Source organism: Mchenga conophoros, linkage group LG1 (genome assembly GCF_057382185.1).
Source record: "Mchenga conophoros isolate Kocher_MC1m ecotype Shallow Benthic linkage group LG1, M_conophoros_male_GT1.1, whole genome shotgun sequence".
Classification (NCBI taxonomy): domain Eukaryota; kingdom Metazoa; phylum Chordata; class Actinopteri; order Cichliformes; family Cichlidae; genus Mchenga; species Mchenga conophoros.
Window position 1 is genome coordinate 1,607,820 of NC_140526.1, and position 24,839 is coordinate 1,632,658.

At 49.1% G+C, this 24,839-nt stretch overlaps 1 protein-coding gene across 3 annotated transcripts; it reads left to right on the forward strand.

The window, feature by feature from the left end:
- The first annotated feature begins 1,051 nt into the window (after positions 1–1,051).
- Positions 1,052–24,187, forward strand: LOC146582658 (plakophilin-3-like). Of its 3 annotated transcripts, XM_085271742.1 has the most exons (14): positions 1,052–1,350; positions 9,542–9,624; positions 11,578–11,656; positions 11,813–12,194; positions 13,135–13,258; positions 14,035–14,239; positions 14,322–14,481; positions 15,530–15,638; positions 16,658–16,822; positions 17,782–17,955; positions 18,037–18,190; positions 18,331–18,526; positions 18,776–18,863; positions 23,106–24,187. In XM_085271742.1, exons 1-14 carry the CDS (start codon positions 1,158–1,160, stop codon positions 23,145–23,147), a joined length of 2,154 nt encoding a protein of 717 aa, XP_085127868.1. In that variant the 5' UTR covers positions 1,052–1,157; the 3' UTR covers positions 23,148–24,187. The 3 variants fall into 3 exon arrangements, with proteins under 3 accessions (XP_085127868.1, XP_085127695.1, XP_085127782.1); XM_085271569.1 differs by having other exon boundaries at positions 11,578–12,194; XM_085271656.1 differs by having other exon boundaries at positions 11,578–12,194; positions 17,785–17,955.
- Positions 24,188–24,839: the final 652 nt, after the last annotated feature.

Consider the following 24,839-nt stretch of genomic DNA (forward strand, 5'->3'; position numbering starts at 1 on the left):
ATAACGTACAGACGTGTAACCCTGACATCATGCTTCACCAAAACTGATGACAGACACGTTTTCTAACTTCTACTCATGTTCACGGCACCAAAGTTCAAAGTGACCATTTTTCTTCATGAGTCATTTACAGCCGCTCTCGAAGGCGGTTAAACTCAAACCTACTCTTTGTTTCCACTCATGTATCTCCCGTTCCACTGGTGGATGTTCATATTAAACAACACTCAGTTTATCAGGTTGTTTCCACTCCTCGACCTGAGAGATGAAGCCAACTCTGAAACTCGAAGCCTGCAGTTCCTCTGGCGTCCAGCAGAGGGAGCAGTGAGTCAGTCCCCATAGACTCCAATGTTAAAACAAACATGTTTACAGCCTGATACACAAAATGTTTGGTCTCTATAGGTAATTTAGTCCTTCATAACACCTGTTAGGGGGGGTTATGAGCTCAGGTGGTAGAGCAGGTCACCGACTAACTGGAAGGTTGGTGGTTCGATCCCAGTCTGCCTGCCAAGAGTCCTTGGGCAAGGTAAATGGCCTGTATTTATCTAGCGCTTTACTAGTCCCTAAGGACCCCAAAGCGCTTTACACATCCAGTCATCCACACATTCACACACTGGTGATGGCAGCTACATTGTAGCCACAGCCACAAGGTATCAACCCCAAGCTGCTGTCGGACGCGTCCATCGGAGCATGAATGTGTGTGAATGTTAGAAACAGCACAGACAAATGTACTTGTGTCAATGAAATGTCCAAGCTGTAAAAGCTTTGAGCCTCAGAGTAGGAAAGGGGCGTGGCCTCTTTGACTGGTAGGTGGATGGCTTCACCTGAGTTTGACGTGAAGCAGGTATGTGGTCTCTACACTGCTGAACACTAATCTGTTTTTATTTGGGTTCATGTTTATTAATATTTGCGGGAACGGAGAGGTCACGGGGGCTGCGGTGACGTAAGCGTGTGAGGTCAGACCTCCTGTGTACTGGTTGTCTTGACAGCAGGTGGATTTTAGACCCCCCGCCCCCCACTCTCGGGCCCCGCCCACAGACGCTGGGCTGACGGAGCGCCGTTTCTTTGCAGACACTCGGAGCTGCGCTGCGCACCGGACGGTCCGCTGTTCGCCGGAGTTCGCTTGGAGCCTTTTTTCTTTGTTCGCTCGGTGAAGCGTCAGGATGAATGTGGGGATCCCGGAGGGCTGCTTTCTGTCCGCCCTGCAGCCCAACTCCTCCTGCACCGCTTACGTGGTCCCCTCGGACGGCCCGTCTCCGGACCCAGTGGCGAAAGCTCGGAGGGTCCGGGAGCAGGTCCGGATGCGGCTGGCTGAGAGGAAGTCGTCCTCCCTGAGCAGGCTGGAAGGATCAACAGGTGAGAGCTTGAAAGTGCAGAGTAACGGGCTGAGTAAGTCTCAGTAAAGTACACCGTGGAGTATCTGTTACCTCCTCCTGGAATTCAACCAACACCTCCCTGAGCTCATTGCCCCCACCCGAAAGTAGCGGTCAGGGGCGTTTCCAGGATCTCTTTTCAGTGGGGCCACAGGGGTCCCCACAGAAACATGTAATGAGTTGGCTTCAGTTTTAAAAAGAGCAGCGAGCATAAGAGCAGAGGTGACGGTGATAAACACAATATTCCAGCATGTGTTCACACAGAGAGCCATTTAAAGTCTGTCAGTTATTGATGGGGGGGGGGAGAACTGAAGCAGCGATCGCAGCACAATAAGCCACGGATTTAATGCTTCACATCCTTCTGTCCACGGTCCCGTCGGTTAGTGCGTGGAAGTAAAAACGAGGAGTAATGTAGTGATCGGATCAGGTGGTTCTGGGGGAGTCTGATGTATAAGCTATGACTCGCTTGGTGCTAAAGGGTTAAAAATGTGCACTCACTGGAAAATAGTTGTTGTAGCCAGTGTGAGCTTCACAGTAACCTCCCACGTCAGAGTCATGATGATTGTCAGGCTTTAACCTGCTTTAACTATCACGTGAGTCTCTGCTCACTTTTGTTCTTACTTTTATTCTGAACTTTTCCAAACTTAAGGAAGGAAAATGTGGTTTGAGTTCAAAGATAATAACTCCCCCTGACAGTGATGATCAGACTGATACCAAAGAGCTCGTTTCATGTTAAACACATTTATCTCTGTGAGTTTATCCTTCATTATTCATGGTCAGTCGCTTTAATGTTACAGCTGGTTTTAGTGACGCATGTGCCGATGCTGTACGTACAATAACACATTACCACGTATTAGTACCGGGCTTGACTTCCATACTTTGAGTTTGAGGTGAATTCCCCCCACAGGGGTGCTTTATCCTCCGTGGGGGCTAAATCTCGTCAGCCTCACACTCATCCTCGTACCGCTGCTTCACCTAAAAATCACCTCGAGCGTGTTTCCCATCAGCTGCCAGTCCACGTCTCACATCTTTGTTGCCCTCCGTGTTTGCAAGGAGACATCCTGAAACATCAGGGAGAGCTCCAGTTGTTGTCCAGGTCAGAGGTCAGTGCGCGTCACGGCGTCCAGCTGGTCGCTCCACGCCTGTGATTGTGGCTAGAGCAGGGCGATATGACCAAAAATATTTATCACGATATATATTTGAAAATTTGCGATAATGATATAACCGACGATATGATTGAGACGAGACTCCACAACTTTATTAGTAAAAAAAATCACTGTGTTTTCACTTAAACAAGCAGCTGTTTTTTATCTGCATTAAAGTTCTATAAAATGTAACAGTGCAAATGCAAATTCATTGCTGACAGTTTAACCAAAAAGCATTTCCAGTGGAAACTGGCCGACGTATCCTCAGCATCACCATGTATAATGTCCACAACACTTAAAAAGAGCTTATACACACACAATACGGTAACATGTTGAACCACAGTACGTATCACTCCGCGAGGCTCCGCCTACGACAGCCGTAACGCTCCGACAATCCATCAAGTGGTGCGGCTTCGTAGCTTAGCAAAGTCGTACTGAAGCATTTGACAGATTTTCGAGCGCCGTGCACATAAAATCGTTTCCAGAAACACAACCAGAGTTCATACATCAGGCACACGGGATTATAAGGGGCTCTGTCGACTTTCAGAAAATCAAAGGATTAATTTTAAGTGCGCCGTATTTTCCAAACAACACGGTAATAACGACGGCCCGCTAGCATGCGCTACCAAAAATAGTGCTTTGTTGTGTGTCTGACGGACGAAAGCTAAACCAGTTCCACACCAGTGAAGCTGCAGCATTTTTACAAACCAGTTCAGGTTCATTGGTTTCATTCCTATCGTTGCCCAACATTACACCGGTATCACCGTGAACGGTATGATATGGCCCAGCCCTAATTGTGGGAATTTCCTCCACTATCTGATCTGTGGGAATAAATTACCACTGGCCCTGTGCTCAAATCCTCCAGAGCTGTAATCCAGTAGCTTTGGGGGTAAATCATGTCTGAAGGTGTGCTGATGCCACCCTGGTACTCGAGCCCTGGTGAAACAACTGTCATGTGTAGTTTCTCTGAGGAGTGTGCGGTGAAATGAAAGGTCAGCTGATGGTGTGTTTGGACCTGCTGAGCGAGGCTGTGAAATGTTTGGCAGCTTAGACAGAGCCTGAAACTCCTCCAGCTCCTTCCCTTTGTTACATCTGTACAGAGCATACGGCAAACACACTGCTCACTGTCAGCGTTACCAAGAAGTGAGTATCAAGCATATAAAACATGGCAGCCCTAAAGAAGGTGTGACTGTGTAAATACTTTGGGCTGCAGATCATCGTTCTGCAGAGCTGAGACACCAGAAGCTCGTTCAGTGTGGACGGATCGTTTTCCCACCTCAGTATCTGCACGTGTTCAAAGAAACAGACGCAGAAATCTGCTTTTGGGGCGGCTGTGGCTCAGGAAGTCGAGCGGGTGATCTGGTTGTCAGAAGGTCGTGGTTTGATACCCGGTCCGTACGCTGTCTCTGGGTGAGGTGCTGAACCCCGATACCAGCAGTACTCTGAGTCAGTACTCGCCCACTTTCAGTTACACCGCAGCTTATGAGCTACAGCAGCACGATAATATTAATATAAGAAACCACAGACCCCGCCCCGCCCCTCTGTATGATGCAAATAAACATGGTGAATGTTCATGTTCTTCTTTCAAGCTGAAGGTTTGGCAGGTTTGTTTAATCCAGTGTGAAACATCTGGACTGTGAGCTCATTTCCCAAAACTCTGTGACTTTTGCTTCTAACGGTGTCGTTCTGGATGCGAACCCAGCGGAGGCAGTGGCGCTTCTTTAGAAATCCTGCGTCTCCGAGCTCTTCCCGACACGTTTGAATCTTTGTGCCAAACGGCTCCTTCAGCCTCTAATCGCCTCCACCGTGTGTCTGCTGGATCTTTATTCCATCACTGGACCCGGGCAGGTCCAGATGTTCACATGAGCCAGTTTTACTGAGTTAGTCTGAGATCTGAGTCGCAGCACGAGCTCAGCTTTCGCTTTGTATCCAGAAATGATGAGCTGCGTGTTAGAAGAGACCGCAGAGCTTTAACAGACTCGACCTTCTTATCAGGGTCATCCGCAGAAAAGGTCACAACTGGAGTTTAAAAGTGGGACGGAAGTGATGTTTAGGGTGCACAGAGGGACTAATGAACGACGGGATCCAGCTGGCTTTTGGGAAATTGAACATTTCTTCTACTTCTTTGAAAGTTTTTCTCAGGAACTTTCAGGATTTATTCAAGCCTGTGCAGACAGATTGAGGCTAATCTGACAGTTTGCAGTGAACAAAGGAAAGTTTAACATGACGTCAGAAGTGTTGGCGTCTTTTTAGAAAGAAGCAGCAGCCGTGATGGGAAACTGATGCTGCCTGGGTGCAGCAGATAACACTGTTGCTTTAGAGACGACCAGTCTGTGCTGGGTGTTCACAGGGGTGGAGGCGGGCGAAGCTCGCCTCTGTCACGTTGGATGCTTTTCGTTTTTGACTCTCTGGTTCGGGTAAAAACGAGAAGAAGCTCGATGGTGTGCTGTGGTCAAATACAGCAGCAACCCTGCACGATGAAAGCAAAGCTAAATGCTGAGCGGCTGTAATTTGAACTGTGAGCCCAACACAGGCGACATCAGTCTGTTTATTGTTCACAGATGTGAATTTGTGTGAAGCCGTGTGGGTGTTATTTCCACCGTTTCCTGTTTTTTCCCCTCTTTACGGAAAAGTGCAGTGTGACATCACAGATTCCCGACCGGATAAAATGTTAAACATGGATGTTTGACCCCAGAACGTTAATAACACAGAAAGAAGAAGAAAGGCGGGGTGTCTGTTTGGACATCAGCAGTCGGTGAGGAGGGGAACTGTGATGATCCACATCTGTTTTCACAAAGAAGGTCTGGGAGAGGAAGGAGACCCCCCTCCTGACCTCTTGGCTGATAAAAGAGGCCCTCGGTCTGACCCACAGAGTCAGGATGTGTCTGCATGGAAGCACATGTTAAATATTCTCTTATTAGTAAAAAGAGGCGAATCTCCTCATATTTAATATCAACAATGAAATAACTTCGCCTGGTCCGAGCTTACGGGGCTCAAGTCCTCAATATTCAGTAAGCCTGTTTTTCAGGAGCAGCCAATGGGATGTGACTGATGACGGAGCCCCTCCCTGCTCCGTTGGTATTTTGAGCACTGCTTCAAGGAGCACGTAAACACAGCGGGCCTCGTTCACGACCAGCGTGAGCGCACTAATGTGCGATTCATCGCCTCTTTCTCACCTGACCCCGACGTGATCTGGCGGCGTTCACAGAGCCTCTGTTTTTGTTTTGGAGTAAAGCTCCGTGGGGTTCAGGTCAGGGGTCTGTGCTGGAAAGTCCTCTTTGTTCTTCAGATATTGAGGTGTGTTTGCTTTGCTTCAGTTTCCTTCTGCGTAAAGATCAAACTGGAGGCTGGACTGATGGTTCTCCCGCTTCTCCCTGCAGCCACACTTGAACCAAGATTCATCAACAAGCTTCGAACTCTGGGAAAAACCCTTCGGTGTAATTAACGTCACTCAGCGCATTTGTTGCACACCCTGGTTGATCAGGAAGAGGAAACAAGAAAAAGGAAGCTAAAGCTAATGCTGCAAAGGCCACAGATGAGGAAACAATTATTAGCCCACCAATGAAATTCAAAGTTTAGTCTAAATTCTCCCAAGTGCTTTTTTAAGACAGAGGAATTTTCATCACTGTAAAGGATCAGTTATCTCAGTTTGTACATGATAACAAAATCATTTCAGGATAAACTAAAATGACCAAAGTCAATATTTTTAGCCCCTCAAAAACGAGTGGGAGGAGTCTCTGCCGATTCTGCAGCTGAAGCCTCCTTTGGTCCTTCTTTGTTTAACTTGCGCCTAAACACAACAACAGTCGCCTCAAGGAGCTTTATATTGTACAGTAGAGCCTACAATAATACACACAGAGAAACCCAACAATCATATGACCCCCTATGAGCAGCACTTTGGTGACAGTGGGAAGGAAAAACTCCCTTTTAACAGGAAGAAACCTCCAGCAGAACCAGGCTCAGGGAGGGGCGGGGCCATCTGCTGTGATTGGTTGGGGTGAGAGAAGGACGACAGGATAAAGACATGCTGTGGAGAAAGGCTCCAACAGCACAAACACGGTCCAGTTCAGGGACTCCAGTTAGCTGAGGTGAAGCCTAGCACACAGCTAGCAGCTACAGCAGAACCAGGCTCAGGGTCAATCCCCCGGCAGCCTACGTATATTGCAGCGTAACTAAGGGAGGATTCAGGGTCACCTGGTCCAGCCCTAACTATATGCTTTATTAAAAAGGAAAGTTTGAATCTTGAAAGTAGAGATAGTGTCTGTCTCCTGAATCCAAACTGGAAGCTGGTTCCACAGAAGAGGGGCCTGAAAACTGAAAGCTCTGCCTCCCATTCTACTTTTAAATACTCTAGGAACAACAAGTAGGCCTGCAGAGCGAGAGCGAAGTGCTCTAATAGGGTGATATGGTACTACAAGGTCATTAAGATAAGATGGACCTGATTATTTAAGACCTTGTATGTGAGGAGCAGGATTTTGGATTCTGGATTTAACAGGAAGCCAAAACAGGAGAAATCTGCTCTCTTTCTAGTCCCTGTCAGGACTCTTGCTGCAGCATTTTGGATCAGCTGCAGCAGCACGGGGGTCTGAGCCCGTGGACAGCGAGCAGCCACACGACTTCATGTTTGCGGGCTTGGAGAAAACTGTTATATTCAATATTCAGTAATACTCGCCCTCTCTGTCCTATAACAACACTGACCCAGAGCTCTTACTGCAGGGAGCAGGACTAACCTTACGCTTTGGCAAAGAGCCGGTGTTGTTAGAGTCTCTGACCTGTTTGAGAATTTGAGATTTAAAGCATCTGATTCACTGGAAGCTCAGTGCGACATATCAAATAGAGCCTTCAGCGGATATTTACAGATCAGTGAGTCCCAACAGAGTCTCGTCCTCTTTATCCAAACTCTGTTCTGAAGCTTGAAGCTTGAATCCTTTCACGAGTTTGCCTTCCATAGTTTCAACATGCAACAGGTATAAAGGTGTTGAGGGTCGGTCCTCGATTCTCCTGACCTCCGGCCTTTTCTGATGTATCGATCATCCGGCTCTGAATCCTGATTCAGATGGTTCACAGAAAGAAAGAAAGATGCAGAGCAGCTTTACTCAGGCTGTGAGAAAGCTCTGAGCACTGATGTCATGTTTCCTATTATCACTGTGCTGCTTAGTCAGCAATGTTCTGCTGGAAACTGGAGGCACAGCTGCGTCTCTAACAGGTGGACATGCTGCCAGATTCAGCCTGAGCGAAGTGGAAAGCAGCGATCCGGACGGTTTGAGGTAAAACGTTCATTAAGTTCGACGACCTTCACGCAGTGCAGGCCAAAGAAATGAAAGTAAAGGTCTCTGTGTAAGCTCATGGACCACCTCCTGTGGGGAACATTCCTCTCCAATCTTCACAGCATGTTATCACAGCCTATTTTAGACTGTTGGTCGGCTGCTGCTCTTCCACAGTGTGGCTGGTATTTCTCACTGTGTGAACTTTCCACACACCTTCAAACCAACACAACAGCAAGGCCTGATTTTCTCTGTTTTACCTGTTTTCATTCATCTTCAGTTTGAGTTTGTAATTTGAGTTTTAGCATAAATTCTGTTCACGGCACCACGTTTTTATTTCTGTCATCAGCTCAGGAAGCCTGCAGATTGCAGCCAATCAGCTGAGGCTCAAACCTCTCACAGTATGAATTATTGAAGCTGCTTTTGCCTCCATACAGTTGCTGCATTCTGCAAGCTGCTTTGTAACCCACCTCCACCCCAGCTCCTCGTTTTCGTGGTGTTTCTGGTACCGATGGAGCTTTTTCCACTCTGAGCATTCAAAGCACTGTTTTTATTGCAAGCCTTTTTCAGCCAATCACACGCATTGACACATGGATGCATCGCGCACAGCTCGGGTTCAGCAGACTGGAGTCTGGATCGATCCACCACCTCCTGAGCCGCAGTCGCTGCACACACGATGTCATCTTTCTGTTTGTCAGCTTTATGAAATAACTAAACTGCATTTAATCTGAAGAAAGGTTTATTTTGCAGGAATTTGTCCTTTCAATCAAAAATAACAGAATTAAAGTGAGCCCCAGTTCAGGCTGTGCTGCTGCTGCCAAAACGAGAATAAGATTCATTTTGGGATTAATAAGTTTCCATCCTGAAGTCTCAGCTGGTCGAGTTTATTTCCATCTTTTTGCTTTGAAGATGATCTTCTGCAGGTGGATGCAGGTATGAGCCCACCTCAGTTTCATGTGTCTGTTGCTGTGTCATAATTTATGACATCTACACAAACCCATAAAACCTTTGGGTCTTTGCAGGCGCCGTGTGTGTCGGGTACAGACGACCTTCGCTGACCTGCAGGTCGATGCTTTCTGCTTTGATCTGGTCTGGTTTGAGTCCCGTTTGTACGCCGTGCGTGACCGCCGCTCCCTCGTCTCTGACGTGTTGATGCTTGCATGCCCCGCGGCCTGCCCAGCAGCATTTCCTCCCTCCTTCCTGCTCGGCTCGATTGTGTGTGATGTTTTCTGTTCGCTGTTTCACTGCGTCCAGCAGCTTGCATCACGTGTTAGGATAAATGGGCTTTGCTCGGGTTTCGCGTGGCGGCAGCTGAAGCTTGTGTTTGAGGCGTGTGGTGTTTGTTGGACGGCGTATTCCTGCACACAGACGGTCTGTCAGTGGCGACGCTGGTCCACCTTCGGCCCGAGTTGGGGACGTTCCCGGTGCTTCTTCCTCTTGTTAAATGATGACACACTGAGTGTATTTGTGCGCCTCCTGGCCTCCTCTTTCTAACACGTCTCTTATTCTCTGAGTGCCCCTCTGGTTCTTCTCAGCCTCTCCAGCGTTTCATGAGCTCTGGACTGAACTGGTCCCAGAGGCGGTTCCTCTGACTGTGATTGGTGCTCGGTAACCTGCAGCTGATATTATGCACTGCCACATGATTGGCTGATTGGATGAGCAGATGTACATGTGTTCCTAATAAAGTGGCTGGAGTTTGTGTGTGAAGGTTAGACTGATGGTGCATCAGTTGTAATGAGAGTGACTGTCTTCCTTCTCTCTGCAGACCCTCCTGAGATGAAGAGCTACGGCCACGCTCAGGGTTTCAGCTCCAGATCCATGATAAACACGCCGAGCCGCGTCATGGCCGTGAGTACACGCCACACACACGATGAAGAGCTTTAAACACACCGCGTGAGTCACTGTGGTGGGAGCAGCTCCACTGCAACACAGAAGGGACGTCAATAATTAGAATTTGAATGTAAATAAATATAAAAGTCGTTTTCCTCTTTGTGACATGGTGGAGGGGGGGGCTGACATTTCTGTAACATCCAGCAGGGGGCGCCTTTTAAAGACGCCCGATTGGATAGAAGTCTATGAGGAGATGAGCCTCGTGCTCAGAGGAAAATAATAATAATAAAATGTTTTTCTTATTATTACTAAATGTGATCTTTTAGGAATCCTGAAGCAGCACAAAGCTTCGGCTGAGCTGCTTCTCCTCACTTCTGGGATTTGAAATAATTCCCAGTTACACACAAGCTGTTGTTTGGAGCGTGACGCTCCGTGTTAATGAGACGCTGCTGTCCTCGCACATTATTATTTAAAAACAGGACCACAGGTGTGCAGTGTGTATTTTAGCCAAAGCCGCCATCTTTTCCATCGCCGAGTAGCTTTTAGTGGCGAAACAGGAGCAGAGGGTGAAAACAAAAGACTGTAAAAGGAGGTCGGCAGCTGACCACGTCAGGCACCAAACAGCGCGAAGATGAGACTGACGATGATTTCTGTTCAAATTCAACTCGGGTGAGGAAGAGGTCCAAGCATCTTCATCAGCCCCACCCACAGCAGTGCCCCGCGGCGTCTCTCCCTCTGAACTCCAACAGAAGCAAAGAGCATTGTTCTGCAGGACGCCACCAGCTGCTCAGACAACCTTTCAAAGTTCACGGGGGCGGGACTCATGAAACCGTGAAGAGAAACGTTCTGAAGAAATGATTTTTCATCCACTCAGCTCCATAAAAAAGCAGCAGGTTACATCTGCCTGCGCCGTCTGGAAATGTGCGGCAGTGTTTGTTACTCGACCTACGTGTGCTGGGAGCACGGCGCTCACACCGAGCAGCCATTGTGTTGGGCTGTTTCCTCTGTGTGTCTGTCAGAGTTCAGAACAATGCAAAGAAAAGCAAAACACAAACAGGACATCGACCCGCTGCTGTGCCTCTGCAGCTTAACAATACAGAGGCTGCACGGCGTTTCCTGCAGATTATAACGAAGGAGAGGAAGAGCCGTAAAATGCTCCTCCCTGCGCCCGTACAGCTCCGTGTCACTCCCTCGCTCTGGCGTGCAGTGATATCTGCACAAACCTTGGTTGCTGTGAGCAGTTTTGATACGACTCTGGGGAACGAAAATAGTTGCGCCTTTAAGCTGCTCGCAGCAGAGTTTGGATTTCTGGAACGAGACATTTGTATTATTACACATTCCTTTTAGCTGCCACACATCTCCACAGCCAAACTCGCTCCGTCTCCAGGCCACCTCCTCTGTCCAGGTCCCATCCTGAAGAACATCTGAGTTCCTCCTGAACGACCGAGATCTTCACCTTATCTCTAAGGAAGAGCACCGACATCCTTCAGAGGAAGCTGCTCGCATCCTCAGTCACATTCTTTCAGTCCCACTCACAGCTTGCGGTCATAGGTGAGGGTAGGAATGTAGATCGACCAGTAAATCAGCAGCTTCGGTGTCACGCCAATCAATCACGCCTTCCTCTCACGCCTCACCCGGGAATAAGACCCTGAGATACTTAAACTTGAGGCTCCTCTGAACTCCAGAGAAGGAACTCTGCCCTGTGAAGCCTCAGACCTCACAGCGAGCTGCAAGCAGCTCCATTGCCAACAGGAGGACATCGTCCACAACAAGCAGCCGTGATCGTTGCTCCTCCTCCAGACTGTGAAGTGGAAGGACCGGGCGGAGTCCAAAACCAACCGGGAACAAATCTCACTGAACACTTTTCATTTTGGGATTTAATGAGCTGTTAACAAATTATTGATCTGGCTGAGACTCTAAGAAAGCCGTTCGACCTCTAACCTTCTTTCTCCCCATGCCTCCTGTCTCCAGGTGCCCACTGTGCCTCTTCCTGCCTCGGGCTTCTCGTCTCGCTCTGCTGTGGACACCACTTCCCGGCTGACCCACAAAGGTGCGGCTGTGCTCCACAGCAGCTCTCAGACCTCCCAGGTGTACAGCAGAAGCAGACGCTCTAAGTCGCTGACCCAGGGCGAGCACGAGGCACTTCCTGTCACTTCCTCCGGCCGTCTAGAGAACCCTTTGCTTTCTCTCCCTGCGCCTCCACCAGGTACCCTGAGGCGCAGCCTCAGTGGGATTCTGGCCCAGGAGAAAGGTTGCTGGCAGGAGGAGGAGCTTCCACAGCAGTACACCTATAAAGGCCCCTCCCACCGCACCATCAGCCGCATCACCAACAGACAGCAGCACTACCAGCAGCAGCAGAGCTCCAGCCTAGGCCAGGAGGGCTGGGTGGGGAACGGCAGGGGCGTCCCCACTGGGGGGGACACCTGGGGAACACAGTGGCACCACCAGCAGCAACAACAGCAGCAGCACGTGTCCAGGACCTCCGGGACCATTCACCGCGCCGCCTCGCTCCGCAGCCTGAGGAGTGTCGGGAAAGGAGTGGACGTCTTCGATGGAGCGTCGATCCACAGCAACGACCCGCTGGGAGAGTGAGACACCTTCCTTTATTTAGCTAGTTAGCTTAGCCTTCATCAGATTCATCTTTAGCTCACTTAAACGAAACAGACGGGCAAATAACCATTAAACTACACACAGGAAGTGGCGACCCATGACCGCGGTAGGTGAACAGCATTCTGTGACACTGTGAGCGACAGGAAGTGCGCAAACGCGAGATGAACCTCTCTCAAGTTTTAAGTTTGAAACGATCGAGTAAAGAATAACACGACTGACAGATGACCTGGTAGTACATATGTTAGAGGGTTACCTAGGCAACCAGAGCCACCAGCTGTCGGTGTGAGCGAATCGCTGCCAGTATGTACGCAGCTTTAGAGATGTGAAGTGGGCGGGGCCAGAATTAAGGTTAATAGAGGTGACTATGTGACTCACATGTGCGGGGCAGTAATTAAAGGGTTACCTAGGCAACCAGAGGCCCAGCCCTACTACTACTCGTGACCAACCGTAAGCCTCAGAGGACACGTGACGATCACTTCATATGTGATCAGGGCAATACACCGTCGTCATAGGAACAACCAATCATGTGCAAGGTGAATTTTGATTGGCTGGGCTTAGCTAGCTGCCGCTACACCGAGGGGTGTAACATGAGGAGCATACTGCTTTCTGACTCGCTGCAGCAAAGTGTTAAAGTGGGCGGGATCATTGAGCTTCATTACAGGTGACCCGGGGCGTGGGAGGAGTTTAATATCTGAAGATCTTTCAGCGAGCTTTCTGTCCAGAGCCCAAAGACCGCGACAGTAAAGTATCTTTATTTGATCTTATAAAAAACAAATCTGTAAAAATTCTGATAAAGCAGAAAAAAGAATGAAGGGAGCAGCATTAGATCGTTGCAGGCTGAGCTGCACTGCTGGTAGGAACCCTTTTAATGCAACTGTGTGTGTGTGTGTGTGTGTGTGTGTGTGTGTGTGTGTGCAGGATGCAAAATCTGGACATGCCCACGGCTGTCAAGTATCTGTCCGAGTCAGACGCTCACTTGCAGGTTGTTGGAGCTGCGTTCGTTCAGCATCAGTGCTTCCACAGCAGGGACGCCAAACACCAGGTACGACCTCAGGAGGGACACGTGGAAACAGTTAGCGTGGAGCCGGCGGTCACGGGGGGAACAAATGACTTACCGAAATAAAACAGGAAGTGACTACAGAAAATGGCATCACACACACATATATAGACAGACACACACACACAGACACACACACATATAGACAGACACACACAGACACACACACATATAGACAGACACACACACATATAGACAGACACACACACACACACACACACACACACAGACACACACACAGACACACACACACACACATACAGACACACACACACATACAGACACATACAGACACACACACACACACACAGACACACACACACAGACACACATAGACAGACACACACACACATAGACAGACACACACACACAGACACACACACACAGACACACAGACACACACACACATACAGACAGACATATACACACAGACACAGACACACACACATATACACACAGACACAGACAGACACACAGACAAACAACGAGTCTCAGAGGGACACAGCAGCTGTGACAGTGGGACGTCAGCGTGTCTGCTGTTTCTTTGTCCAATGAAAGCAGAAACATGAAGACACATAAAGGGCAGAACGCTGACGGCGGTTAGCACTGTTAGCTTCACAGCAACAAGGTGTTGAGTTTGACCCCACCATGCAGGCGGGGCCTCTCCCTGTGGCGTTTGCGTGTTCTCCCCATGTTTGCAGGGGTAAGAGGAAGAAAAGGTCATGAGGTGAAGGTGGTTGGTGACTCGCTCTCTTTCTCAGGTCCGAGTTCTGCAAGGTGTTCCAGCTCTGGTGCAACTTTTCTCCAGCGACAACCAGGAAGTGAAGCGTTACGCTACTGCCGCCACTAGGAACCTCATCTACGAGAGCGCCGAGAACAAGGTGGCTCTCATCGATGCCGGCGGGCTGACGCCTCTCATTAGCCTCCTGAACGAACCTGACGAGGAGCTGCGAAAGACCATCACAGGTGGGAACCCTCTGCTCTCTGAACTAGTGTGAGACGTTAGCGACGTGAACCCGTCTTACAAACTCGCTGTGGCCGTCCGCAGGCGTCCTGTGGAATCTGTCCTCCAGAGATAACCTGAAGGAGAAGCTGTCCCGGGAGGCGTTACCTGTGCTGACACAGAAAGTTCTGATTCCTCTGTGCAGGAGCATCCCGCTAAGTCCATCGGAGAGAGACATCTTTAACAGCACCACCGGCTGCCTCAGGTACCATCAGGTTTTTATAACTAAATCATCTGATGGAGACTAGAAAAGAAGCTCAACATGTCCAGGATACCTTTTATTTATCTGGCTTCTCTTCATTTACCATCATCAGCTGATTATCAGCTTGATAAATCAGTACACAGGTGTTACAGGTACTGAGCTGCAGTGGTCTGTATCATATCTATCTAATAGACTCCAGTTTGTGCATGTAAATGGAGAGTCCTCTTCACACACTGAGGTTAGTTATGGAGTTCCACAGGGTTCAGTGCTAGGACCAATTCTGTTTACATCATACATGCTTCCCTTAGGCAGCATCATCAGAAGACATAGCATACATTTTCACATTTTCAGACCTTCGTGCGATGTGCACTCTGAGGCTTTTCCAGGAACTGATTGGTCAATAATAAAAGGTTTAGTGTGTGGTGATCTCTCATCTGGAACATAATCTGCTCTGATATAAGATGTGACCACCTTCATAACTCTGACACACAGGCTTGGACCTGGTGTTACCTTAATAACCACAAACCCTGCTGCAGAGCTCAGGCGTGCCAGGATTTGGGCCGTCTCAGCATGCAGAGTGAACACAGCCTCAGTCAATATAATGTCGTCCAGGCGTGGACCAAGAGACGCTCTTTCACTCAGAGTGAAGAGATGAGCAACAGCAAAGAAGGTGGAAGACGTTTCACTGGAGGGAGAAAGCTGCTTCTTTCATCCTTTTAGTACAAAGTCTGCAAACCTTTCAGAGGTTTCACTCAGACTGGACGGTTTTGTGCACATGGAAATTAAAGTAAATTTAGATAATGCTTCAAAATAACTGCCCAGAGCTGCTTAATGACAGTGAGACTGGTTCCTAGAAGGATTTTAACCTCAATTAGGCTCTGATGCGTCATTTCAAGGAAATAAAAGATGAACTGAATGGATGTTTATTTAAAGTAACGTCACATAATGCAGTCGCACAGAGCAGCAGCTGCCTTTGTTTCATTGTAGTAATGTTTGATGTAAGTGAAGGATTTGGTCCGGTTGAATGTCTCCGTCTGTGTTGCTCCGACAGGAACCTGAGCTCCGTGAACGAGAGAACGAGGCAGAAGATGAGAGAAATGCCCGGCCTCGTGGACTCTCTGGTGACCTACATCCAGCAGGAAGAACAGGGCGACGAGAAGGTGAGCCACAGAGGCGCGTGGATAATGATGTCTGAGTGCAGGCGCTTTAAAACGTCTGGAGCCGTGAGCACAAACCACAGACGCCGGAGACGTGGTTTGTCATTTACAGCAGAACAGTAACCAGCTCAAGTCTCACTGAGGTTAACCTGGAGTGTAAAGAGTGCACGTTTGCTCTGATTCATCGCTGCCTCGCGTCACAGTTTCAGCATCAGGACTCTGAACTGTGCATGACTGTAGAGGCTTTACTTCTAAACTTGTATAAACGAGGAGTGATCCCACAGATCTGAGAGCCGGTCGATAGAAACCAAAACCAGAGTTCACTTTGGCCGACCTTCGAGATCATCTGCTCGTCTTCATCGTGTTCGCTGCTGCGTTAGTATCAGGCTGATTTTACTCTCAGCTCTTAGTTTCACCTACTAAAGTGACGAGTGGGCCTGGTGCAGTCTGGACTGGTGTTTGTCAGGAAGTCGCTGACTCACCGCCGTCCCACTCAACGGATTTCCCAAAGTGTCCTCGGGCTGGTTGTGCTGGAATGTGTCGCTAAATGAATAAAACTGAAGACATTTCCTGTATGTCTTTGTTCTATTTTTAGTGTGGCCAGTATTCCAGTTATTCCTCTGAAATCGTCTCTGTGCTGTTGTTAAAAAGTGCAAAGATGTAAAACTGCAGCAGTGCATCATAAAGAAGGCTGGGAGAAAGAAAACAGCTGGTTAATAAAAATAGATTTTGTCTGTCCTCGGGTCAGAGCGGGGGTGGGAGCGACTGAAACGGGATATCGCGATGTGCGAGCTTCAAGGACGAGGGCGACAGAATCCTCAGTCATTCCCAGTTTTCGATGGTGGCGACTCTCCACGTTATTAATGGTGCGGTGTGAAAAGGGTTCAGACTTCTTTCTGTGCTTTTAGTGTCTGAAGCTCATCAGAGTCGGCACGGTGACTAAGACTCGCTGCTTTGAGCCCGTTTGTTTCGGTCGCTCTTTTAACTGATATCCATTTTTTATTTCCTGTCTGCGTGTTCAGGGTTTGGAGAACTCCCTGTGCGTGATGAGAAATCTGTCCTATCAGCTGTACTCGGAGCTTCCCCCCTCAGTCCAGCTCCGCCTCGAGGGCCCGTCGAGAGCTTCTGCCAACAGAGAGATCGAGACCATCGGCTGCTTCACTCTGTACAGCAAGAAGAACGTGGAGGTACGAGCAGGAGGAGAGGGTGCTGGTGTTATCCACCCGTGTGGTGCTCTGTGTCTGGATCCCCATCACCTCCAAAACCTTCTGCACATTAGAGTAGCTACGGTCTGCTAGATTTCATAGTAATGTGTTCGTTTAAAATCTAACTTAAATGTGAAACTGGAAAACAGCAGCAGACAGACGTAAGCAGTTTAATCACACGAGCGCCTGAAAGATAAATTCATAACAATCTTTGTTTTTATTGAACGACTCAACTTGATTCTCACAGTTTATCAATTTAGTACAAAGTCTGCAAACAAGTGCTACTGTAACTCATGAAAGTAGTTTCGTTTAATGTTAGGTTTGTTTAGTCTGGTTTAGCTTAGTCTGGTTTAGTTTAGTTTAGCTTGGTTTAATTAGCTTGGTTTAGCTTAGTCTGGTTTAGTTTAGTTTAGCTTGGTTTAATTAGCTTGGTTTAGCTTAGTCTGGTTTAGTTTCTTTTGGTTTAGTTTAGTTTAGCTTAGCTTGGTTTAGCTTAGCCTGGTTTAGCTTAGCTTGGTTTAGCTTAGTTTAGTTTAGCTTAGCTTGGTTTAGTTTCTTTTGGTTTAGTTTAGCTTAGCTTAGCTTAGTTTGGTTTAGCTTAGCTTGGTTTAGCTTAGCTTGGTTTAGCTTAGTTTGGTTTAGTTTCTTTTGGTTTAGTTTAGTTTTGTTTAGCTTAGCTTAGCTTAGCTTGGTTTAGTTTGGTTTGGTTTAGCATGGTTTAGTTTAGTTTAGCTTAGCTTAGCTTGGCTTGGTTTACTTTAGCATGGTTTGGTTTAGCATGGTTTGGTTTAGTTTGGTTTGGTTTAGTTTTACGTTGAGTTTACACTCAGCAGATTTTCTTCAATTATGAATTATTTGAATAAATCAACTTTTTGTTTTATATATTTTTGCTACTTTTGACCCCAAATTCTGTATTTGTACTTGATTTCTCTCTTCGCCAGCAGCAGAATCACCAGAACCTGCCCACCCTGTCTCAGCCTAAAGGGTCCGAGTGGCTGTGGCACCCGAAGGTGGTGGGGCTCTACAAGCTCATCCTGCAGAACAGCGACTACAGTTCCTGCAGCCGCGAGGCCGCCATCGGAGCCCTGCAGAACATCACCGCGGGAGATGCCAGGGTAACGCCTCATCCCGATCGTCAGCTTTAATGCGAGGTGCGGTCTCTGCAGGCTCACGTGACCTTTGCTCCTCTCTGTTAGTGGGCGTCCGTGCTGAGCATGGTGATTATAGAGAAGGAGCGGATGCTTCCCATCCTCCTGGACCGGCTGGACACCATCAGCGACACGGAGCTCAGGCCTCTGAGCGGCCTGCTGAGAAATCTGGCCCGGCACGCCACCGACAAACAGCACATGGGTAAGAGCCTTGCTGGGACAGGTGCAGCTCTGCTTTTAAGGGGCTGAAGTGCATCCGCCTTTTTCCCGTTCTCTGGACCCCAAGGTCCAGGTCCGCTCCAGAGTCTTTCTTATTCAAGTCCTTCTTCTGTGTCGTGGCAGCTAAGAACATGGTGGGGCTTCTGGTGTCCAAGCTTCCCGCAGACGGCCTGCAGAAAATGCCATCCAGCGACGTGGTGGTCAACCTCTGCGGAGCCCTCAACCACCTGGTCACCTGCAGCTCCTCGGCAGCCCGCGACGTCTGTCACTTCAACGGCATCCCCAAACTGGTGGGCATCAAGACGTCCCACGACAGCAGGTACGTGTAGTCGCGCTGATGGTCGCCGGCTCTGCCGCCGTTTCTCTTCAGACTCTTCATGTTTCCGCTGAAACAAAGCTGTGACCCCTCTGCGACCTTTGTTTCCTGTTTAGGACTTCACATGTCTGTTATAACCTTTCCTTCACACTGCGGGACATGTTTGTGATGAAGCTCGTCCCTGCTGCTCTGGTATTTCCGCCTCATTAGTCCTCCTGTCCTCTCTCACTCTCTGCTGTCCTTCACTTTTAGCTCCGGGAGTCAAAAAGCTGCCCGAGCAGCCTCCACCGTCCTCTGCAACATGTTCCAGTACAAGAAGCTGCACAGAGACTACAGACTGGTGAGTTTCATGTGTAATCTTCACATGCTTCATCCAGAACACACTCTCTGTTGATTCACCCGCTAATTATTTCCAGCAGCGGGGAGTAGATTTCGTCACAGTAGATGTTTTTCTGAAAGTGCTGCAACTGAGTTTGAGGATATAAGTCACCTGCTGTTATCTTATCTTGTCAATCATTTGACCTCCTCACTGCGTACGACTGTAGCTCCTGTGACAAATCAGAAGTACCTGACTCCGTGGTATAATTCTCAAACACGTACCCTAAAGCAGATGACTCGTAAGCTGGAGAGGAAATGGCGTGTCACAGATTTAGAGGATCATCATTTAGCCTGGAGAAATAGTTTGCTGCTTTATAAGAAAGCCCTCCGCAAAGCCAGAACATCTTACTATTCATCACTGATTGAAGAAAATAAGAACAACCCCAACTCTCTGTGAACGGGACTCATGGCCAATTGGTCAATTTACATGTTAATGGTCATGACCTCGTAGGCCATTGTTTCAGTCATTGTGTAAATGTCCTGTTTATAAGGTTGGAAACCTGCAGTCAGCTGCAAACATCCAGATGAACAGAATCAGCCTGTTTGGATTTCCTTACCTGGATGATTGAGCGATAATGCAGAGACATCAAGCGCGCACCGCTTACGAGTGTGACAATAACGCATCAGGATCACGTGTGTGTGAGGACGCGGCAGCGGGACTCGCTTTGGCACAAGCAGCGAGCCGCTGTGCCAAAAACAAACCAGCACCACATTCACCAGGTTTCTTCATCCTCAAAGGCTGAAGCAGCAGAGTGAGGGCGAACAGGACGGGTCTCAAACGTGTCGTCGAGGTGAAGACGGAGGCGGCGTGCTTGTGGTGACTTTGGGAGCCTTTGTCACATTTCTGGTTGCAGCTATGTTTAAGTCAAAGAGCCTGAACCCGTCCTGCTGTTTTATTTCCTGCAGCCTGAGCTGGGGAGAAGCTGTGGGCGTGGGCTGTCATTGTGCTCCGTTTGTTTCCACCAGATGGTTTTCTCGTCTGCATCTGGCTGCATCTGTTTTTTATCTCACTTGACCTCCACTTCTCGTAACTCCTCTTCCTCGCTGCCTCCCTCCTCTGCTCTGCACCCGAGCCTGGCCCTCATTAGTCTGTGGACGTGCTTATCTGGAAGTTCTGCAAAAGCAAATATTTTCTCTGAAGTAAGCAGCAGTCAGACTGGAGACTTGCTAAACTCCGTCTCTGAACTAAAAATGAAATTAAACTTGTTAATGATTGGGCTGGCAGGGGCTCACTCTGCCCCAGAACACCACATGATGATGATGATGATGAAAAGCTAAATGCGAGTCTGTCTGTAGCCTCCCCTCCTTCTGTGGAGGCATTAGCAGACCCCCCCACCCGCTCCTGCTGTGAGAATCCTTTCCTCGTGTCTGCTGAGCTGCAGCAGGAATGTGGAGAATCTGGCTCAGACATTTTGGGTTCGCCTCTGTGTCTCTGCTGAGGTGAACTTGGCGGTCCTCCTCCCGTAAATCCGCGCAGCACAAACAAACCCAGGCCTTTATCTCCCTGCACTTTCACACAAACCCAGTTGTGCAGATAACACATCTGGAACACAACTGTGCAGAAACAAAATGACAGGATGAATATTTCTGGTTTACAGATGGTGAAACTTTTTCTCTGCAGTCAAACTGTCGACAAACAGCTTTGTTAGGTAACGCTGAGTGTGGCGGCCCAGCTTTTATAGCCCAGGCTCCGTTTATTGTGCAACTTCTCTGAGTTTATGGTGCTGCGCTGTGGAAACGGCTCCGAGCGCCTGATGAAGGCTGACAGATACATGGGCTCCTTCATTCTTCTGAGCCTGCAGCAGGCGACCAGGAGACGGCTGCAGAGGAACCTGGAGCACAGCTAAAGTTCAGTGACACACACAGGGACACACACAGGGACACACACAGGGACACACACAGGGACACACACAGACACTTTAGTTTATGACAGAAAATCTAAACTTCCAGTCCTTCAAAAGTACACCGTGCACGGCTGCATGGCATTGTGCCGATGTCCACGTCAGGATAACGCTCAAAATTCCTGATAGATCACAGAGCCCTCAGAAGCTGCTCCTCTCCACATCGCTTATAATAGTGCTGCTGTGGACTGAAGCTGCTGTGGGCTGAAGCTGCTGTGGGGAAGCTGCTGTGGACTGAAGCTGCTGTGGGGAAGCTGCTGTGGGCTGAAGCTGCTGTGGGCTGAAGCTGCTGTGGGGAAGCTGCTGTGGGGAAGCTGCTGTGGACTGAAGCTGCTGTGGGCTGAAGCTGCTGTGGGGAAGCTGCTGTGGGGAAGCTGCTGTGGACTGAAGCTGCTGTGGGCTGAAGCTGCTGTGGGGAAGCTGCTGTGGACTGAAGCTGCTGTGGGCTGAAGCTGCTGTGGGCTGAAGCTGCTGTGGGGAAGCTGCTGTGGACTGAAGCTGCTGTGGGCTGAAGCTGCTGTGGGCTGAAGCTGCTGTGGGCTGAAGCTGCTGTGGACTGAAGCTGCTGTGGGCTGAAGCTGCTGTGGGCTGAAGCTGCTGTGGGGAAGCTGCTGTGGGCTGAAGCTGCTGTGGGGAAGCTGCTGTGGACTGAAGCTGCTGTGGGCTGAAGCTGCTGTGGGCTGAAGCTGCTGTGGGGAAGCTGCTGTGGACTGAAGCTGCTGTGGGCTGAAGCTGCTGTGGGCTGAAGCTGCTGTGGGGAAGCTGCTGTGGGCCGAAGCTGCTGTGGGCTGACGTTTGTAGGTCTGTGAGTTCTGAGGTCCGAGGGACATTTCACCATCACACAGCGAGGCTTCGTGTGGGCGTCTGTCTGTGGGCGACGCAGGAACCCGCCCTGCACGGCGCTGCAGCAGTGGAGTGACGGCCTGTGGAGTGAGCTACAGGCTGTAATTCCACTGAGCTGCGTCTTCAGACACTTCATCTTTTAACGATTCACGGTTGCAGCATCTTTCATCACTCCTTTGATGATTTTTAAGCTGCACTGCAGGATCTTACCGCCTGATGGGCTCAGTGTTAGTCGTACTCTACTCTGGACCTGCTGCTTATTCTTCATTTCCTCTAAAAGCTCCTGTAGTACTCGCGTGTTCTGCTCACCCTACACTGAAGTACTTTAAGTATTTGTACTCGTACGCGGTAAAAAAAGAGGAATTCATGCTGTAAACTGTGGGTGTGTCTCTGTTGCGACATCAGCTGTGTTGGGTGGGTAGGTGTGGGCACGTAGTCGCCCACTAGAGGGCAGAGCAGGACTGAGTTGTACCCTCCTCCAAAGATTCTTTTAATCACAGCGTTTTCTTCATCAAACATAAATCATTTTGTTTTAGCACAAATTACAGAATGATTTCTAAACATGACCAGAGTCCGTGTTATTATTACTGTTACCCTCTGAGACACTGAGCTTTTATTGGAGCACGGCTCAAACCACTGCTGTGCAGTGATGTGCTTTCACTCTGTAATGCTCCAGTGGAAGCTGAGGGTTCTCTTCAGAATAAAAGACTTCAGCGGGGTTCGAGCTGTCACTGAGAAAACATCAGGCTAAAAACAAAAGTCCAGACTTGAGAGAAACAGTCGGTGCTCACAGAAGAAGCCTGCAGAGACAGGAAGCAAAGATTTCAGAGGCTTGGAGAGAAAACCAGTGAGAGTCTAAACACTAACTTCACTGAGCCGATGTAGTGACATCACCTGCACACCAGGAAGCACAAGACTAAAACACAGACTGAAGTATGCTGAGGACAGCCTGAGGAACATCCTGCAGACCGGGAGCGCCCTTTGGTCAGAGACGCTGCTTGGGTTCAAAGAAAGGAGGGCGAGGCTGCGCCCCAAACACCAAAGTGAGCTTCACCGAGCGGCCTGCAGAGAGTTGAATCCCGCTGATAATCTGTGGATGTGAAGACGAGCGGTGCCAGCCCGCTCACTCCAGCCGGTCGCAGCAGATGGCCCCGCCCCTCCCTGAGGCTGGTCGCCAAAGTGCTGCTCATAGGGGGTCATGTGATTGTTGGGTTTTTCTCTGTATGTATTATTGTAGGGTCGACCTTACAGCGCCTTGAGGCGACTGTTGCTGTGTAAATAAAAGTGAGCTGAGTGTGAGACAAACATCTGCAGGCTGGTGTCCAGCAGGGGGCAGCGGGTGAAATCATGCAAACATCCAAAGTAAAACTGGGACGTTTTTTGTATTACGAACGATGATGATGACGGTCGAGTCGCTCTGTGGGGACACTGGGTGAGTTTCTGTTTGTGTCTTTTTCCAGAAAGGATTCGGCAAACGAGACTTCGCAGACGGATCCTTCTAGGCTCAGCGTTTGACCTCGGGACCAAGACGAAGTTGACCGAACCCGTTATGTGACTGCGACCGACTTCCAGGAAGGCGATAGTGACCCGGAGCCACGCAAACGCACGTGGCCTTTGGCAGCTGTGCGTTCGCTCAGCCGCAGAGAGTCTGACGGGAAGCTCGACACGGACACACGTCAGAGTCCGACTCCACGCCTTGGACGTGTTCGCGTTACGTGCGGTGCTCGTAGAGTTTAGCTTTGGTTGCCGATGCGTTCACTTACCGTTGTAAATATTGATGCACATGTGTGTCTTTTAGGGTGTGTTCACATCAAACATGAAGGTTTCACCTCATGTGACTGCAGTCACCGTGGAAACCGGAGCATTCACCCCTGTGATGCCGATGGTTCAGTCGGCGTCCACGTGGCGCTGGAGGAGAATCCCGGCTCTCCCGTGTGAAGGCAGATTCGCCCCCGTTTGTATCGCCCAGCATGAACTTGCCTCATTGCATGAACTTTGTATGTAATCACGCTCCACGTTTGTTGTGAACACACCGTTGAAGACCTGCAGGTCACCACTCACTCATTACTTTTTTTAATCCAAAGGTCAGAGGTCAGATCTTCAGACTCTAACGACGTCTCACAGGTGCGTTCTGGCAGGTGAGCGGCGTCCTGGGGCGTGCTTAAAGGTTAAAGGATGATTCGGTTTAGTTTAGCCTGACTTGTTTCCGTGGGCGACGGCTGTTGGGATGATTTTGTCGGAAAGCCGCGAGCAGATCACGCGAGGTTTGCTCACCGATTTCTGCAACTTCTGCTTCTCACAGCAGAGGTGTGAGTTGAGTTAAAGGGAAGCACAGAGGGTCGAAATGTAGACGTGATGATTTCGTGTGTAGGAACATTTTCTAACTGTTAATAAAAGGTAATAAAACTGAAGTGAATACTTTAACTCCTGTATCTGAAATGAAGATTAACAACGATTGCTGGTTGGTTGGTTTGTAAACCATGAACGAACAAATGCGTGGATGTTTCTAAACTGTGTCAATAAATACTGTGCATTAACAGAAGTTCTCTGGATGGTTCTTATTCGGCCGGCCGTGTTAGAAGCTGCTGCTGAAACGAGCACAGTGCAAACATTGTTTTTGAGGAGGCGTGGCCAGAGAACGCAGCCTCGCCTGGCTCATTCCCCCGTGAGAAACATCTGCGATCGTGTTTCCCCAGCAGGTCATGTATGAACATCCAGCACAGCAGCCGGCGTGGGAGCTGTCCACTCTGAGACCACCCACAGTGGAACAAGAGTTCCCTGAGATGGAAACATTATGCTGCTAAAGTCACAGTGATTCATGTCAGTGTGCTCCACATCACAGTCACACTATAGAGGGCATGTTTATGGAGTGTGTCGTTTCCTGACACCACCCACAGGTGGTGCTGTTTACTGCATCTCAGCCCTGCTGCTTCACTCTGCGTGCAGCTGATATAAATCCCAGTGATTATTAGCATTAGCAAACATAACCAGTCTCACCTACAGAAGCATTTTCACACATGACGCGACGTGGGTTTTACCCCTGCTGTTAAAACCGCGCACAGGAGGAACACAGGGCGAGTGTTGCACCATAGGGGGCGCCCTCGAGCTCACCCGCAACGAATGATCAAAGAACAAAACTGTAAATTTCAGGATGTGAACACTTTTCTCCTGAAAACGTTCAACGTGTTTTTGAT

What these genes read in the sequence shown, in the direction of transcription:
- LOC146582658 (XM_085271569.1), top strand. Translation starts at nt 1,158, where the DNA reads ATGAATGTGGGGATCCCGGAGGGCTGCTTTCTGTCCGCCCTGCAGCCC. An exon ending in CAGGCTGGAAGGATCAACAG is followed by an intron (nt 1,351 to 9,541) that starts GTGAGAGCTTGA and finishes TTCTCTCTGCAG; the next exon opens with ACCCTCCTGAGATGAAGAGC. An exon ending in AAGACGTCCCACGACAGCAG is followed by an intron (nt 18,527 to 18,775) that starts GTACGTGTAGTC and finishes CTTCACTTTTAG; the next exon opens with CTCCGGGAGTCAAAAAGCTG.